This window comes from Mustelus asterias, chromosome 2 (genome assembly GCF_964213995.1).
Source record: "Mustelus asterias chromosome 2, sMusAst1.hap1.1, whole genome shotgun sequence".
Classification (NCBI taxonomy): Eukaryota; Metazoa; Chordata; class Chondrichthyes; order Carcharhiniformes; family Triakidae; genus Mustelus; species Mustelus asterias.
Genome location: NC_135802.1, coordinates 76,889,505 through 76,909,862, shown reverse-complemented (window position 1 = coordinate 76,909,862; position 20,358 = coordinate 76,889,505). Strand labels below are relative to the sequence as shown.

Genomic DNA, 20,358 nt, shown 5'->3' with positions numbered 1-20,358 from the left:
TGAACAGCAGCACCACTGACTGGGGTGCGATGACAGCTGTCAGTACGACATCCACCTGAGGCCGCGTATCATCATTGGTCCTAGACCACAATGGGGGAGAGTGGGTTTGCTGGGTGGAGGTCTTGAGGGAAGGAGAGAGGGGGTTTGGCAGCAGGTGGCTCTTAGCAGCACCCTCACCCCCTAACTGATGCCGGGTCCCTCAATCAGGCGCAAAGTGCCCTTGAACGAGCCTTCCCATTTCCCACCAGGAACTGGCCAGCAAACACACCAGGATTTACTTGTGTTCACTGAATAACAATGCCCATCCCTTTCTGCTGCTGGCTTAATACTAGTGGTGGTGGGATGAGGTGGTTAAGTGGTCATTAATGGCCCACTTTAGGGTCTCAATTGGTACTGGGACAGGATGGCTGTCGATGGGCCTTCTTGCTATGGACGCAATTGCGATGGAGGCAGGAAGGCAGCACCACCCCCTTGTCTGATTAAATGCGAGGCTTACGTTGTTAATAAAATCTCAAAAATGATCAGACAGAGGGACTTTCATCTCTTTTGCCTGTGCTGAAATGGAATAAACATTTCACAAGTAAACAAATAGTATTATTCCAATGATCCATCTATTCCTTCACAGGTTAATAAAGGATGGTGGATATTTGTCAAAAATCTCTTTTTAGAGTTTGCATTCTTTTCTTGGTTTACTGTTAATATTTTCCTTTACTTACCCTAAGCTTTTTGACGCTCGGACAAGGATCATTAGAGAAACTCTCAGTGTCTGCAATTTGAATGTCTGCTTTCTCCAGCTCACTGGTCAAATCATTTCTCACCTGCCAACACAGAAGAGAGAGAAAAGATTGATAACAACTTTACAAAGAAGTGATGCATTATTTTTATTAGATTTTCATACAGTGCACACAGTTGGATTAATATTTAGTATTTTTCTCCCAAGCCCAAAGCCTGGAAAAGATGAATCAGATCATCAATGAATTGAAACAACTATCTTTTATATCTCTTCAATTATCAACATATTCGTCATCTGAACTGCCACATTCAGGGAGATTTTGTGATCATGGAACTATCCCTCTCAAGACTATAAAGACAGATTTGTAGCTCTCTTTGAGTCACAAGGTTCCAGGTTCGAGCCCCACTCCGGAGATTGCATACATAAATTCAGTTCCTAATGATTACCCATGATTTGTGTTGGAAAATGCACGTGCCTGGGTCAATCTCACCCATAATACTCTGCATATAGTCAAACAACTTGTTGCTACTGACAGGATTTGAGAGGAATGGTCTTAGTATGAGGTGTTGGCGTCTGTGAGAGTTTATTGCAGCAAGAGTAAGGAAATCCTAAACATTCTGAAAAATAAGGGAAAGGAAAGAGAATTGTATTTATATCGCTCTTCCCATGACTACTGGACATCTTGAAGCATTTTATAGTGAGTGCAGTACTTATTGAGATGCAATCACTGTTGTAATGCAGGAAACCTGACAGGCAAAGCAAACCTACCCAAACAATGTGATCATTCGTATATAATGGGCAGAATTTTTTTTAAAATGGCAAGTGTCAAGATTTGACTGAAAACTGACATGTTTCTCTCCAAAAACAAAGCTGGGTTTTTCTCACCAGATCTTCTGATACTTTGTCAAAAGAATTGGGGGTGTAGTTTGCGCAATCATTCTGGTGGGGCAGGGCCTGATGGAACCTGTATGGCTGGTTCCACAGAGATCAAGGGGACATTTTTAAAGGGCGTGGTGATCTCAAAGTAAAGTTAAAGGTCCCCTCGGCCCCAGCTCCCATGGACATTGGGACCCCAACAGACAAGGGGAACACCCCAACCCTCGAATACAGAGGGGCAAACTCTGCCCCACCACTCAATGTTCGGGGTGCCCCACCACTCAATGTTCGGGGCGCCCCACCACTCAATGTTTGGGGTGCCCCACCACTTAATAATCGGGCCATCCCCCCTCTCACAGTCTCCGTGCCCAGCCCCCATTCACAGTCTCCAACTCCCCCACCCCAATGCAGATACAAACCCATCAACTATCTGGACCCTCCCCACACATAAGGGGAACCCCCCCCCCCGCCCCCCCCCAATGGGGCTACCCAGAATGCCCACCCCTGGCAGTGCCAGATTGGCACTGCGCAGTGTGCCACCAGCTAGGGGCTATACTCACATCTGCACCCATGGCATGGTCATCATGACTGGTTTTCATTTTTGAAAACCAGTAGTGATTCCCACTGGCGTGACATCATGCCGATGAGGGGGAGCATTTACTGGGGCCGGAAGCTACGGCATTAAACCATCTAATAATATTTTAATTCATTCAGATTCAAAGGGTGTGAACCTGATTATGTTGTCACTGATGACAGGGGGGTGGGAGGGAGGTGGGAGGAGTATCAAGATCTTGCCACTGCAAATCCTGTTATGGCCCTCTCGCAAGATTTAGTGTCCATAATGCAATTAGCTCCCATTGTGAACAGACCCGCAGAATCACGCCCAATATATTTTTTCATAACATTAATTCAGAGATATATATTAGCTCGGACACTGGGAATAACTCCTCCATTCTTCTTCAAAGTCAAGGCTGACACTCCAGTGCAGTACTGAGTGCACCAGGAAAGCTTATAGGCCCACCCTACCCATGTGACTTTTACTGCAGTCGCTGGCTGCCTGGTGAAGGGATTTCCACAATGGTAGCCCTGCTACTCAGTCTATTTTTTTAATCTTAACATTTTTTAAAGGTGCAGAGAAGGTCTCTATCTTGGGGTGCCCTCTCTTTCACATTTTTTAAAAGGCTAACTTCAGTTCCTTCTAAACTGGAAGGCCTCCTAAGAACTTTCCAGCTTTGACAGTCTGCCCACCATACACTAACTGTATGACCAACCCGCGCCGCCCCCCCCCCCAATTCAACCATTAATTGGTCAATCAGGGAAAATCAGCAAAGTGACTGTTTCCTGCACAGTGCAGTCTTCTGGCTCCTCGCTGCTGCTGAGGTCCTCAAGTCCATGATGAAAATCCAGGATGGCAATCAGATCTAACAAAGGCTGCAAAGTTAATCAGACTCTTAGTAGAAAACTATTTTTCTATTTAGGCAAGCTTTGGTCAGACTTAGAAATTTAACATGCTGAAGTGAGATTAGGATTTTGTTTTTGTTATTTTTGCTTATTCTTCTACTTTTATTTTTCCAATTGTTACACCTCGGTTTCAACAACTGAAACATTGAACAGAATGATATTCATTTCACTGTGGGAGTGAATAGTACAGCTGTACTCAAGAGAACACACAGGATAAGGCATTAAACTAGCCAATAGTGTGTGGTAAATATTGGATACTTTTTAGAAGATTAACTCACTAGAGCTCAGCGTTAAATTCTCCGATAGCATTTGCCGCTATCTTTCATACATTTCTGAAAATCAGGGTGCATGCTACCCTTTTGGAAATGAAGTCCAGGATCAATACTTTCAAATAACTATGCATGTATAAATGTATATTGCTTGAATACAATGGAGTATGCCTTGTAAATTGGATAAATCACACTGTACTGGAAATTCCTACTGTAGGGTAATTTACCCAATTTATTATGTGGAGTAAATGCCATGGCATACAATGAATATTATTTAAAAAGTCATGCCTCACAGAGGCAACATCAAAGATCATAGGATATTTCTTCCATAATTGATGTGCCACTGGCTGCAGAGGTGAAAGTTCAACTAGGCAGTTACTTAATAAAGGGTTAACAGACATAAAGTTAATGATTATATTTTGATACACAAACTAAACTTAATCATAAATATTGAAAGGCAACTTAGGTAACTTTATAGAAGTAAATACTGATGTTAGAGCGTGTTTTCATAAGATTGGCAACTCGTATGCAATGACACCAGAAATGCGATAGGATTAGCATGCAACAGTAATTGCCTGACCCAGCAGTTACTAACCTTATCTGTTGTCAGTATAGTTTATTTGTAACTTGTTTTAGCAATATAGGATTTTAATGTTAGGTGGATTGGCCATGGTAAATTCCCCCTTAGAATCAGGGGGACTAGCTAGGGTAAATGCATGCGGTTATGCGGATAGGGCCTGGGTGGGATTGTGGTTAGTGCAGTCTCGATGGGCCAAATGGTGGCCTCTTGCACTGTAAGGTTCTATTCTGTCTTTCATTCATCCTTAATTTAATTTTTGCATGGCTGTGTTTGAAGTTGCGTGACACGCAGTTCATATATTTTGAAGATGTTATTCAATAAATCAAGGTAAAATTTTGATTCCATGTCAATGTTATCAAGTGAGGTGACAACACCAAAACTTGAACTCCCCATAGATTGTCACCCAGATTACTCAATAGAATTGGAGTTTCTTTGAAAATTAAGGAAATGCAGGGTTGTTTTTGAGAGAAAAGTTTAATCTTTGTTCTCCGACTTTGCCTTGTCTAAAAAGGAGGGCCTCTCTTATGTGCTTACTACTGACAAGAATAGATCTTTGAGGTCAACATTTCCAACGTGCAGGAGCAAAAAGAACACAGTTGATAATCAGCAGAATAAAGTGTGAATCACAACATTTTAAAATCTGAAAAATAATAGTATCTGTATCAAAATGTTTTAACTGAGACTTTGTAGAATGCAACATGAGGTTTCTTTGTTCATCACTCCACCATGGAAACATACGCTTGAAGCTGAAGAAATGCAGCAACATTTTATTGCTTCTGACAGGAATTTGACACCTCAGATTAAAGCAGTTCTTTCGCCTGAGCCATGTAAGCCTATTGTTCATCCATTTTCAGACACATAAAATGTAAACCAGTCTTCTGGCATTTAGTGTGCATTGATTTTTTTTGTGTACAGCTCACAAATCAAAAACTTCAAGGGCTCCAAATCGGATAGCCCTGTTTATTGTGCATGGTGCGTCATGATTCCCAACTCATCTGTGCTTGGCAGAATGATTGTGATACTGGCTGGTGCACTTCCAATGCTGCTCTCTGCTCCTGACTGTAAGCTCTGCACACATCAAGAGGCCCCAACAGCATTGTTTGCGGACCACATCATACAATCAGCTTGCTCTTCTTAACAGCAACTTTATCTTAGAGGAAAGCTACTCAAAATTATTAATGCAGTCCAAATTCTTGCAGGCAGTGGGTTTAAGGGTGACAGATGAGATATTGGAGGAATTAATGGTGGAGGTGGGAAGGATGAAAGACATCATAGTCCTGTGGGGGCCTGGAGAACCTCGAGGATGATCCTCCGAAGGCAATGGGAGCAGGTGGCCAGGAAGTTCGACTCCATGATCCTGGACCCGAGGAGCTGGCCCCAATGCCACAAGAAGTCTAATAACTTCACATCAGTGGATAATGTCACCTTCACATGACATCTCCTATCACATAACACCAACCTCTCAGGGTCCTCAATGACCCTCATCACTCACAAAGCAGCATTTCCTAATGCTTAGGACTCATGCCTAACAGTCAGATACACCACATCACGCTCACACATCTACCAATGTTTCCAGCCTCAAACCCACCTCTCCCTGCATACACATGCCTCCAGTCAGTTCATCAATATGGCCCCATCCCAGCGTCATCATACCATGCTTCGCCTACTATCATTATGCAGCTGTACAACCCCCTTGGAAGAACAAATAAAAAATAATAAAAACTACTCTAATCTCCATAATCCACCGATCTTCTATCCTTTTTTGGACTGCATGGTGGCACAGTGGTTAGCACTGCTGCCTCACAGTGCCAGGGACCTGGATTCAATTCAGGCCTCGGGTCACTGTTTGTGTGGAATTTGCACATTCTCCCCTGTATAGAGTGGACGTGGAGAGGATGTTTCCACTAGTAGGAAAAACTAGAACCAGAGGGCACAACCTCAGGCTAGAGGGATGATCCTTTAAAAATGAGATGAGGAAGAATTTCTTCAGCCAGAGAGTGGTGAATCTGTGGAGCTCTTTGCAGCAGAAGGCTGTGGAGGCCGAGTCATTGAGTGTCTTTAAGACAGAGATAGATAGGTTCTTGACTAATAAGGGAATCAGGGGTTATGAGGAAAAGGCAGGAGAATGGAGATGAGAAAAATATCAGCCATGATTGAATGGCGGAGCAGACTTGATGGGCCGAGTGGTCTAATTCTGCTCCTATGTCATATGGTTTTATGGTGTCTGCGTGAGTTTCCTCCGGGTGCCCCAGTTTCCTCCCACAGTCTAAAGATGTGCAGGTTAGGTTGACTGGCCATGCTAAATTGACCCTAGTGTCAGGGGGATTAGCAGGTTAAATATGTGGGGTTACGGGAATAGGGCCTGGATGGGATTGTGGTCGGTGCAGACTCAAAAGGCCAAATCCTTCTGCATTGAAGGGATTCTATGATTCTCTATCTAAAGATGTACATCACTCACAGGAACTCAGCCAAGTTCCTCGAGGGACTGGCAACTCTGAAAAAAGTATATCTAAGCATCTAACATATTTTTGTAACTTAGTTCCCTTGGTTCTCCACAAAGCTATCAATCTTGAATTCCTTATCCAGATGACTAAGTCCAATCTTTTTGTTATTTTAAAGCTTAATTCTAAACTCTCTGAAGTCTATGATCCAAATATTCAATAATTTTCTGCAGACTCCGGTCCACCAGCCAGCCAAATTGATAGACTGGTTGAAGAGATTGCAAACATGTGGCAGGAGGTTGTAGGTGGATACTCACAGACCTGCCGGAGAGTCACAGTCACATAGACCAATTTGTCTATGTTCTTTTGAAGTTCTACACTGTCCTTGTCATAGTTTACAATATTTCCAAGTTTCGTATCATCCACAAACTTGGTGTCCCATGAACACCAAGATCTAGATCATTAATATATATCAGGAGAAGCAAGGGTCCCAATACCTGTCTCTGGGGAACTCCACTATAAACTTTTTTGCAGCCCAAAAAATATCCACTGATCATTATCTGATTTCCATTATTCAGCCAACTTTGTATCCATGTTGCTACTGTCCCTTGAGCTATAACTTTTCTCATAAGTCTGCTGTGTGGCATTGTATCAAATGCCTTTTGAAAGTCCATGTAGACCACATCAACAGCATTACCCTCATCAATCCTTTCTGTTATTTCCTCAAAAACTCTAGCATGTTAGTTAAATATCATTTTCCCTTTAGAAATCCATGCTGGCTCTTTCTAATCAATCCACATTTTTCAAGTGACTACTAATTCTATCCTGAATAATTGTTTCTAGAAGCTTCCCCACCACTGAAGTTAAACTGACTGGCCTGTAATTGCTGGGCTTAATCTTGCAAACTTCTTTGAACAAGGGCGTAATATGTTAATTATTCAGTCCTCTGGCACCCCCCCCCCCCCCCCCCCCCGCCCCCTCCCCCTCCCCGAGTCTAGAGAAGACTGGGAGATTATGGACAGTGCCCCTGCAATTTCCATTCTCACTTCCTTCACTATCCTAAGACGCATCTCATCCTGTCCAGGTGCCCTGTCAACTTTAAGAACTGACAGTTTATTCAATACTTCCTCCTTATCAATTTTGAACCCTTCTAGTGACAGAGTTTCCTTCTCTATCACCATGGCCTTGGTAGCAACTACCTCCACGGTAAAGGCGAATGCAAAGTAGTCATATAATATCTCAGCCATGCTTCCAACCTCCATATGCAAATTCTCTTTTAGGTCTGTAGTCAGCCCTACTCCTTTTACCATTTATGTATATTTATCGATAGAAGATTTTGAGATTCCCCTTTATGTTGGCGGCCAGTCTTTTCTTGTAATCCCTCTTCGCTTCTCTAATGTGTTTTTTCACATTCCCTCTGACCTTCTGCATTCCTCTTGGTTCTCAGCTGTACCTGCCATAAGCACACTGTTTCTTCCTTATCTTAATGTCTACCTCCTTTTTCATCCAGGGAGCTCTGGATTTATTTGCATTACATTTCCCTTTTAAGGAAATATGCCTTGACAGTGTCCAGACCATTTCTGTTTTGAAGGTAGGCCATTGTTCAGCTACAGTTTTTCCCACCAATGTTTCGTTCCAGTCTAACTGCCAGGCTCCTTTCTTGCCCAGTTGAAGTCAGCTCTCCCCAGTCAATTATTTTTACTCTGGGTTACCTATTTTTCTATTCTACCATCATCCTAAACTTTACAATACAATGATCATTGTCTCCTAAATGTTCCGCCATTGATTTGGCACACACTGCTGTAGAAAATCTTCCGGAAAAATCTAGGAACTTTTGCCCCTCTCTGTTCTTTACATTACCATCGTCCCAGTCTATATTAATTAAAGTCCCCAATTATAACCACTCCATAATGGTTGCATTTCTCTGTAATTTCCATGCAGATTTGTTCTTCCACATCCTTCTCACTATTTGCCAGTCTATAGATTACTCCAAGCAATGTAATTGCACCCTTTTTGTTCCTTAGTTTTAGCCAAACTGATTCTGTCCTCAAAACCTCTGGGACATCCTCTTTCTCCAGCACTTCAACGCTCTCCCTAACCTGTACCACCACCTCTCCTCCTTTCCTATCTTTTCTGAACATCTTTTACCCAGGAAAATTTGACACGCAGACCTGTTCTTGCTTGAGCCAGGTCTTTGTTATGTTAGGGTACCAGATTAGAAACCTCAAGATATATTATGAAGCCAGACCAGACCCCAACAATTTTTGATATTAAAGTGAGAATAAAATGTTTCACTCCAAGCGTGATTATACTGACAAACTATGAAGTTTTTAATCAAAAGAAACATTATTTAATAACAGTTTAATTATATCAAGTGAATTAGGTTAACTTTTAATGATTGAACAACACCTAAACATGACAAGATACAATTCTTAACAGCTAACCTATCACTATTAGTACCAATCAGGCAATATTTCTCTTATAGACTTTAGCCCCCCTTTAAAATTAGAACATAGAACATAGAACAGTACAGCACAGAACAGGCCCTTCGGCCCACGATGTTGTGCCGAGCTTTATCCGAAACCAAGATCAAGCTATCCCACTCCCTATCATCCTGGTGTGCTCCATGTGCCTATCCAATAACCGCTTAAATGTTCCTAAAGTGTCTGACTCCACTATCACTGCAGGCAGTCCATTCCACACCCCAACCACTCTCTGCGTAAAGAACCTACCTCTGATATCCTTCCTATGTCTCCCACCACGAACCCTATAGTTATGCCCCCTTGTAATAGCTCCATCCACCCGAGGAAATAGTCTTTGAACGTTCACTCTATCTATCCCCTTCATCATTTTATAAACCTCTATTAAGTCTCCCCTCAGCCTCCTCCGCTCCAGAGAGAACAGCCCTAGCTCCCTCAACCTTTCCTCATAAGACCTATCCTCCAAACCAGGTAGCATCCTGGTAAATGTCCTCTGCACTCTTTCCAGCGCTTCCACATCCTTCTTATAGTGAGGTGACCAGAACTGCACACAATATTCCAAATGTGGTCTCACCAAAGTCCTGTACAGTTGCAGCATAACCCCACGGCTCTTAAACTCCAACCCCCTGTTAATAAAAGCTAACACACTATAGGCCTTCTTCACAGCTCTATCCACTTGAGTGGCAACCTTTAGAGATCTGTGGATATGGACCCCAAGATCTCTCTGTTCCTCCACAGTCTTCAGAACCCTACCTTTGACCCTGTAATCCACATTTAAATTTGTCCTACCAAAATGAATCACCTCAGGGTTTTTATCAGGGTTAAACTCCATTTGCCATTTTTCAGCCCAGCTTTGTATCCTATCTATGTCTCTTTGCAGCCTACAACAGCCCTCCACCTCATCCACTACTCCACCAATCTTGGTGTCATCAGCAAATTTACTGATCCACTCTTCAGCCCCCTCCTCTAAGTCATTAATAAAAATCACAAAGAGCAGAGGACCAAGCACTGATCCCTGTGGCACTCCGCTAGCAACCTGCCTCCAATCTGAAAATTTTCCATCCACCACCACCCTCTGTCTTCGATCAGACAGCCAGTTACCTATCCAATCGGCCAACTTTCCCTCTATCCCACACCTCCTTACTTTCATCATAAGCCGACCATGGGGGACCTTATCAAACAAATTAGTTAGCAAAACAACAACTGCCCTTCACTTTAAAATGAAAATGAAACAGGTTTTTCCTGCAAGTTTAGCTCCTCCCATTAACAACATGACTCTGCCCCTGTCAATAAACCTAATTGAAACTCATATGACGCTGCATACCTAGGGCGGAATTCTCCCAAAAAAATTCTAAGTATTGAATTTGTGGGAAAACTGGAGTAAGTCACACTGTTTTTTTCAGTGGGAGTTCAGACTAGAATCTCCCACACTCTGTGCACTGCAGAGGCCATCAGCGTGAATATCATTAGATTTCAGGGGGCAGAGTCTACTCCTGCCCAGGAGGCTGAAACCAGCAGGCTTCTGTGCATGTGCAGTGGCCCCGAACTGCCAGCCTCCCATTTGCTAGCCAGCTTGATTGCTGGCCAGCCTGGGGCCCCCACAATGCTGCCCCCACAACCCCCCACGGCCCAATCATGGTCCCCCTGACCATACCCGAGCCAGCCTCGACCTCCCCGTCCCGGACCACCCTGATCTCCAGCCGCCCTATCCTGTAATGCCAATCCCCCCCACTCCCCCGCAGTGCAGACTCACAGGCTGACCCTCCCAGCAGAACCCATCCCCAGCCCATCCTGATTGCTGGCCTCCCTCCTGCCCCCATCGATTCCTGTGCAGATCCTTGCCTCTGTCCCCATATGCCCCGCCCGCTTAACACTGCCCTATGCCCGAGGGGCAGTGCCAAGGTGCCCCCTGGGCATAGGCACTTTGCCCCTTGGACAATGCCAGGGAGCACAGGTTGGCACTACCAGGGTGCCCATGCCCTGGGGGCACCACCCCACGCTGCCCAACCCGTGGGGGGGCCCCGATTTTCCCCTCTTCACTCTGGGCCCACTAATAGCATTTAAATAATATTTAAAATATCATTTAAATGCTAGCCCCGCCTCCCCACTGATTCCCGGCACGGAGCAGACCTGGTGCTGGGAGACGCTAGCGGGGCACAAATCCCATGCATTGCTGCCCCACATGATTCTCCCGGCCCGCTGGCTGAAAAAAATCAGTGTAGCGGTTTGGGAGAATCCCCCCCACTCAGTCTAAAATTACAGGAGAAGATAAGTAAACAAAAGGCCCATTAAGTCTACAAAGTAACACATTCTTAGCTAAAATCAGGTATTAATCTGTATTCTTCGTATCTGCTACGTTTCCCAGACAAATAGACTCTAGCAATGAAACACTGCTTTTTAAAGTAGCCTACAAAAATATGAAATATATCAAAATAGCACAGTAACATCACACTTATCACCATAACATCATATTTCCATAAAACAATCTGCATCTATAACTCCCTAATCTTAGTTATTATATCCCGTGCATTCACATACATGCACAGTAACCCTGATTTAGATATCATCACTTTCTCCTTACTCTGATTTCACCCCATCCCAGCAGTCAGTACAGTCTGATGGATCTGGGCCATGATGAGGATTGTGGAGAGTGGGTAAAGGAGTGAGGACACTGGGGCTTTGGTCTGAGCAGGGAGGGGGGGGACTATGGGGAGCAGCCTGTTCCATCTGGCACACAAAGGGGCTGAACTTCAGCATTCACCTTGGCCAATTGGCCTTACCAGATCTGCTGCCAGAAATTCTCCATCATTTACAATTAAATTTAAGTCACTGCACTAATTATGCCAGCAGGGTACTTTTCAATATTAATAAGATCCCCAACTGTCCTTTCCTCGAGCCTTGTTGGTGATCTGACTAGTATTTGTAAAATTATAAAAGATGGCAATGGGTTTGGGCTACTTGATCCCAAAGTTTTAACCCCTTGTATTCCACCCCCCACCCCCTTACCACCATCACATTCCTCCAATCAGTGCCTGTTCATTGAGGAAGTTAAAATTGAGAGCTATAATTCTCAAAGCCATAACGTCCTACAGTTATCCTAAACTACGTATTATCTAGTTGCCCTCCTCTGAACTTCCATGTCCACCACTATGGGAGGGAATGAAAAATGAAGAATTCCAGATGTGGCCTTTCCATGGCCTCTGTAAGAAAAAGATAGTGAATGATGCCATCAACTTCAGTAAGGTCGTATTTTGTATGGTGTTTTTTGGATGAGGCATAAAATTGGCGACTGATCCATTATTGTCTGTTTTATTCTCCCACTTACACCCCTGCTACTGACACCAAAGTTAAAATTTTAGTGCAGTGTTCCTTGATTAATATTTAAGTGCACTGGCATGACATCAGCCTCCCGGACTGCCTGGATCCACTGCAGTTCCCCTACCGCCGAAACAGGTCCAGAGCCATCTCCCTGGCCCTGCGCTCAATTCTGGAACACCTAGATAACAAAGACACCTATGTCAGCTCAGCCTTCAACACCATTATTCCTACGAAACTCATCCCCAAACTCCATGGCCTGGGCTCCTCCCTCTGTGACTGGACCCTGAACGTCCTAACTCACAAACCACAATCAGTAAGGATAGGCAACAACACCTCCTCCACGGTCATCCTCAACACTGGTGCCCCACAAGGCTGTGTTCTCAGCCCCCTATTATACTCCTTATACACCTGTAACCGTGTGGCCAAATTCCCCTCCAACTTGATTTTCAAGTTTGCCGATGACACCACTGCAGTGGGTCGAATCTCAAGCAGTGATGAGACAGAGTGCAGGAATGAGATAGAGAATCTGGTGAACAGGTGCAACAACAATAATCTCTCCCTCAATGTTAACAAAACAACGAGATTGTCATCGACTTCAGGAAGCGTGGTGGAGAACATGCCCCTGTCTACATCAACGGCAACAAAGTAGAAATGGTCAAAAGCTTCAAGTTCTTAGGTGTCCAGATCACCAACACCTGTCCTGGTCCTCCCATGCTGACACTATAGTTAAGAAAGTCCACCAACGCCTCTACTTTCTCAGAAGACTAAGGAAATTTGGCATGTCAGCTAACACTCTCACCAACTTTTACTGATGCACCATAGAAAGCATTCTTTCTGGTTGTATCCCAGCTTGGTATGGCTCCTGCTCTGCCCAAGACTGCAAGAAACTACGAAAGGTTGTGAATGTAGCCCAATCCATCGCGCAAACCAGCCTCCCATCCATTGACTCTGTCAACACTTCCCACCGCCTCGGCAAAGCAGTCAGCATAATTAAGGACCCTACGCACCCCAGACATTCTCTCTTCCACCTTCTATCCTTCGGGAAAAAGATACAAACATCTGAGGTCACGTACCAACCGACTCGAGAACAGCTTCTTCCCTGCTGCCATCAAACATCTGAACGGACCTACGTTGCATTAAGGTGATCTTTCTCTACACCCTAGCTATGACTGTAACATTACATTCTGCACTCTCTTCTTTCCTTCTCTATGAACGGAATGCTTTGTCTGCATAGCGTGCAAGAAACTTTACTCTTCACTGTATACTAATACATGTGACAATAATAAATCAAATCAAAAAATCAAACATCAAGATGCTATTTGCTTCCAGCCTTGACGCATTTGTGATGTATTGAATGTACACATCATGCAATACCAAGTACATCACAGTACATTTGTCAGATTAAGGTACTGCCAGATACATTCTCCAATTGCACCTCGATCTCCCTACAATTTTTATTGTATTCAAGGTCTCACATTGCGCAAGTATTCGTGCCGTCTACAAACATATAGATTGCACTTTTAACACTTTCATCCACTTGAACTACTTCCTGATATTAGTACTAACTTTGTATTTGACTACTTTGAACATGTGGACCCTTGTGTTGTGCTCCGAGGTGAATGGAAAATTGCAAACTCACACGTATTAGCAATTCAAAGCCATGACAAAATTGCTGATACAATTAAGCTGAAAGTATAAGCAATCAACAGCACTATAGAGAACCAGCTGTGCACCACTCTCCAAGAACAATTTCGAGATAGATTGTCCCACTTTCTCCAAGTGAAGGCAACGTAATTATTTTGGATGGCAGCTAAAAAAGTGAATGTTAAATTCATAGCATATCTAAAATTTCTCTAAAAGAACTATGATGAAGATTTTATTATTTGAAGTTTCTATCAAAAGCCTATCAAGTATCAAATAGTCTATCAAATATTGAATATGTGGATAAACTCAATGGAGATAGGACACCGCAACATATTAATAAAGCAACAGCAAGATGAAGATTGTGTGTAGAAATGAAAACTAAACGAGTACTTAAACAAGGTTAGACAATTTAGCTGTCAATCATTATGGCCTGTCAAGCCTGCTCTGCCAATCAACATGATACCCTTATCTAATACCTTTGCAAATCCAGGTATACCATATCTACCATTTCTCCTTTATCTACCCTACCAGGTACATCCTCAAAATGCTAAGAAATTTGTGAAATATAATTTCACTTTCATAAAACCATTTTGACATTGAGTGTACTATGATTTTCCAAATGCATTGTTAAGATTTACATAAGAATACATTCTAGCACTCCCTGATTACCAATGTCAAGCTAACTACCCTGTAGTTCCCTCTCTCACCCTCCTTTCTTCAATGGTAGTGTTTACATCTGCTAACTTCCAATCTGCTGGGACAGTTCCAGAATCTAGGGAATTTTGGAAAATTATAGCTAGTTCATCCACAACTCTTTTATAGCTTTTGGATGTTGGTTATTAAGGTTTTGGGATTTGTTGTATTTTAGTCCTTCAGGTTTTTCCAGTACTTTATCTCAGCTGATATTAATAACCTTAATTTCCTCACTCTTCCTAGTTTTCACTGGAGTTCAGGCGAATGAGGGGGAATCTCAGAAACTCATAAAATTCTAACAGGACTAAACAGGGTAGATGCAGGGAGGATATTCCCAATGGTGGGGGAATCCAGAACCAGGGGTCACAGTCTGAGGATTCAGGGTCGACCATTTAAGACGGAGGTGAGGAGACATTTCTTCACCCAAAGAGTGGTGAGCCTGTGGAATTCATTACCACAGGAAGTAATTGATGCCAAAACATTGAATGTATTCAAGAAACGGCTGGATATAGCATTTGGGGTGAATGGGATCAAAGGTTATGGGGACAAAGCAGGATTAGGCTATTGAGTTGCATGATCAGCCAAGATCGTAATGAATGGTGGAGTAGGCTTGAAGGGCCAAATGGCTTCCTCCTGCTCCTATCTTCTATGTTACCCTGTATTTCAGGTATGGAAATTGCATCTTCTACTGCGAAGACAGATAGATGTAAGAGTTTTGTTTCACGTCTCTGCCATTTCCTTATTCCCCATAATAATTTCTTGTGTTTCTGCTTCTAAGAGACCAAGGTTTAATTTAGCTACTCTCTTACTTTTTAGAAACTGGTAAAATTTCTTACAATCTCTACTCACTTACCTTAACTAATATACCGTACAGCCTATGTTACAGTTGTACATAATTGTGCTGGTTGCACTATCAATTGTGCATGGGACAAAGTGTTGAAAATTACTTTTCAAAAACTTCTTCCAAGATTCCCAGATAAATCTGGGTGATCTCAGACGCTGGACACGATTCATGCCTTTATCACTACATAAATTCAATAACAGTGAATATACTAATTATTCAAGAGTTCTCTTCCACATGCATTGGGAACTTTTAAGTGTGACATATAACCAAAAGAATTAAAGTAGCTGAAGTCCAAAGCTGGTGATCACAGTTCTTTACCTAAATGGACATAGATCCAAGGAACATCTTAATTTTGTTGGCTGATTATTATTCTCAGAGACAGTTGTATTCGATATTTAGAGGAATAGTCTTAGAACAAAGAACAAAAAAAAGTACAGCAAGGAATAGGCCCTTCGGCCCTCCAAGCCAATGCCGATCATGATGCCCTAACTAAAAAGCAAAACCTTTTGCTCTTACTCGGTCCGCATCCGTCTATTTCCTCCCTATTCATGTACCCATCCAGATGGGTCTTAAATGTTGCTAATATGCCTGCTTTCACCACATACACGTTCCAGGCACCCACCACTCTCTGTGTGAAAACCTTCCCCCGCACATCTCCCTTAAACTTTCCTCCTCTCACCTTGAACCTGTGCCCCCTTGTAATTGACACTTGTAAAAAGAATCTGATATCCACCCTGTCTTTGCCTTTCATAATTTTGTAGACCTCTATCAGGTCTCCCCTCAGCCTCCATCTTTCCAATGAAAACAATCCTAGTTTATTCAATCTCTCCTCATAACCAACACTCTCGAGACCAGGCAACATCCTGGTGAACCTTCTTTGCACTCTCTCCAAAGCTTTCATGTTCTTCTGATAATGCGGTGACCAGAACTACATGCAATACTCCAAATGCGACCTAACCAAGATTTTATATAGCTGCAATATAATTTCCCAACTCCTGTACTCAAAGCCCTGGCTGATGAAGACAAGCATGCTATATGCCTTCTTAATCATCTTGGCCACCTGTGTTGCCACTTTTAGGGAACTGTGGATCTGCACACCCAAATCCCTCTCTATGTTAATGTTCCTAAGGGTTCTGCCATTTAAAGTATAGTTCATACCTAAATTTGAACCTCCAAAATGTATCACCTCGCATTTGCCCAGTTTAAATTCCATCTGCCATTTCTGTGCCCAAGTCTCCAATCTATCTATATCCTGTTGTATCCTCTGACAATCCCCGGCACCATCAGCAACTCCACCAATCTTCGTGTCATCCATAAACTTACTAATCAGACCACCCACATCTTCCTCCAGATCATTTATATATATAACAAGCAACAGTGGTCCTAGCACTGATCCCTGCGGAGCACCACTAGCTACAGATCTCCACTCTGAAAAACACCCTTCCACCGCTACTCCCTGTCTTCTATAATCAAGCCAGATCTGTATCTGTCTAGCCAGCCCACCTCGAATCCAATGTAATTTCATTTCTTTTACCAGTCTGCCATGTGGGACATCCCCAGCCCTTCCTTCATCAATTTCCCTTGTCACCTCTTCAAAAAGCTCAATCAAGTTGGTAAGCCATGACCTTCCCGTACAAAATCATGCTGCCTGTCACTAATTGGTCCATTTTCCTCCAAATATGCATATATCCTGTCCCTCAGTATCTTCTCCAAAAGCTTCCCCACCATTGATGTCAGACTCACTGGCCTATAATTTGCTGGATTATCCCTACTTCCTTTCTTAAAGAAGGGAACAACAATGACTATTTGCCAGCCCTCTGGGACCTCGCCTGTGGTCAAAGATGTGAAGATATCTGTTATCATTGGAAAATGGCTGTTCCTCACCATTATGAGCTCCAATCCAGCTCAAAAGCTCTTCCAATTTCTGATTCCATGAAAGAAGAATTTTGCCTGCATTAATGTGCTGGAAAACCTTTGTAATTTTGCCACTAATTATTGAAAAATATAGCAAGTGTAGCTACAAGTAGACTTATCACTCTATCATACTTTCCAACATTAGGGCTGTAGCACATATACCAACCATTAACTTCACTCAGACAGTTTTCCTATATTTGCAATTGAAAATCAGCATTGGCATAACCCACTTCAAATTCCTTCTGTTGCACCAGTCACTACAATCACTACTCACACCTCACTATTTCTTTGCTTATACTGAACAGGGATGCCCAGCCCATGGTGTTTCTTGATTGGTACATATTTAGAAATCTGAGCACAGATCTATATCTGATCCAAATGTGGGCCTTCTCAGTAGACAATCATTATTTGGTTGCGATGGTCTGACCATTATGTCATCTGCACTACTGCCTAAGGTGTAGGTAAGGGAACTGACTCATTCCTTGCTAGGCTTTTCTGCTCATCTTGAAGCTGATCAGTACCTGGTAAACCTACAACACCAGCCCTGCCATTTCTCGGCTTTATCTGGACTTTCCACATGGTTGAAGTACTGTGGTAAAGGTAGGATTTTCTCCATTACTTCTTTTCATTGCAGCCTTTTTGTGAGTTACGTTGGCAATTTTCCTGTGCTTTCCTTGTCCCATAGTCATTTCTCTTGCTGCTTCTTTTCATCACTGGGCCCTTTACTTGTGTTTTCCATTGTCACCATCGGTTATCGTCATTGTGGGTCTTAGATGAACTGATTCATGGCCTGTATTTGTAAATAATGCTGGAGGCTAGGCTGGTGGTAAACATTAGCTCTGAACATTATACTAACTACGTAAAGTGCAAGGCTTAGCACAACTTCATGTAGAACTGTTTCGCAGCATACTCTGTTATCATGTGATCTTATGTCACCAATGACGTAGACTATATATTTACATTTTTAACATTAGCCCTTTGTACAACAAGAGCCAAATGGAAATTAAGATTCATTAAGAGTGTAATACTGCCAAAATTTAAACATAAAGAGGTTTGCTTTTCCTTTCAAGAGTGCTGCTAGAAAACAAAAATAGATTTTTGCTGTAAATTCTCCTGCATGTTCCTCAATAAAGTCATAGAGTCATAGAAACCCTACAGTGCAGAAAGAGGCCATTTGGCCCATCGGGTCTGCACCGACCACAATCCCACCCAGGCCCTACCCCCATATCCCTACATATTTACCCGCTCATCCCTCTAACCTACGCATCTCAGGACGCTAAGGGGCAATTTTAGCATGGCCAATCAACCTAACCCACACATCTTTGGACTGTGGGAGGAAACCGGAGCACCCGGAGGAAACCCACGCAGACACGAGGAGAATGTGCAAACTCCACACAGACAGTGACCCAAGCCGGGAATCGAACCCAGGTCTCTGGAGCTGAGAAGCAGCAGTGCTAACCACTGTGCTACCGTGCCGCCCCCGTACTTAATAGTTATGAATTATTCTCTGAGCTTTTAGATTTGAACTCGTCCAACCTGCCGCATCTACTAATGGACCATAACTGTTATTTCGGTCTTTATAGTTTCTCAACTCCACATTGACACTTGCCTTCTGATTTCTAAAATAGTAACTTTATTTTTAAATTGAAATTACTTTACAGAATTATGATATGCCACAAACACCAAATTCCAAATGTCAATTCTCTCCAAGGAAAACACTCAGAGAATCATCTCTTCCAGAACATTAAATAAATTCCATGTAGGTGCACATTCTGAGTTAAGAGCCAGTGTAGTATTTATACTGGGAATGTTTCAGTAGTTGCTGCTACTCTCTAGAATAGAGTAGACAAATGAATTAGATACTGGTTTGAGAGATGCAGCTATTGGGTGCAGCACAAGTTATATATAACTCACTTTGCTTTGGTCTCTAATTGGTAGGAAAAAGAATTGTATTTACATAATGCCTTATCACATCTCTCAGAAATATCTCAAGCTGGTTTACATATTTTTAAAGCAAAATAACTGTTGTTAGTAAACATATGCAGCAAACATTTTGGACAAAACTTGGTGTTGGCAATTAAAGTCTCGGCCATGAGATGAAGAGCTGGTGAGAACTCCGTTTCACCTCTTTCTGGGAAGATCCACCATATTAAATGCCAATCAGGCAGCAGGCCCTTCCCAGGACCCGGGGCAGAAGTCTCATCTGCCAATAGCTGCTGGCCAATCATCGACCAGCAACTGTGCATTTCTTGTCAGGGACCTCAGGGAGGCAGTGGTTGCTGCCAGGATTGCAACCACCCAAAGACCTGGCTCTCCCAAAAGACCAAGGCCACGCGTGACTGATGATGGCAGGGATATCGAAGGGTGGCAGGGAAGTGGCTCTCAGCAGATCTGCCCTTACCAATTGTGGATCCCTCGATCAGATACTGAATGCCTTTGAATGAAGAACCCTCTCTATTAGAGTGTGTAAGATTTTCTTTTTAGGCTTCCCACATAACCAGTTCCCCACCTGTCATTGGGGATTTCAGTGGAGGTGGGATGAGGCCCTTAAGTGGGCATCTGTTGCCCATTTAAGGGCTTCAAGAGACAGTAAGACAGGAAGGTCATCCATGGAGCAGAGGTGGGAAAGAGGTAGGTCCCTACCTGCCCAATTAAATGTGTCAGATTCTCCATGGGAGAGGACATTAAATTTCAGCCTGTGTGTGTGACTGGTTTCTACAAACAATGAAGTGAATCGTCAATTAATATGTCAGAAAGAAATGTTGGGCAGTAATTGCTCTTCGTTTGAATAGTGCCATTGGAACTTGAATATCCATTTAAAGAGGCAGCTAGGGAAAAGAAAGAACTTGTCTTCAATATAACACTTTGTCATATTTACCTGACATTCCAAAGTATTTCAAACTATTGATTTACTTTCAGAGTGGAATCACATTTGTTCTGCAAGGAAACATAGCAGACAGATTGTGCACAATAAACTCTTATGAAAAGCAAATTATTTTGGTGGCATTAGCTAAGGCGGGAATGCTGGATAAGACACCAGCAGAGTTCTATGTTCTTCTTTAAATGGCACCAAGGAACTTATGCCCACCTGAGCAGACAATAAGA

The 20,358-nt window shown here is 42.9% G+C and overlaps 1 protein-coding gene across 1 annotated transcript in view; it reads right to left on the bottom strand.

Annotated features, from left to right (window-relative positions):
- Positions 1-20,358, bottom strand: part of gabbr2 (gamma-aminobutyric acid (GABA) B receptor, 2) — an 895,535-nt gene that overhangs the window by 263,297 nt on the left and 611,880 nt on the right. Inside the window, 1 exon segment of the mRNA XM_078200470.1 lies at positions 717-818. Within this exon segment, the coding sequence (XP_078056596.1) occupies positions 717-818 (102 nt within the window).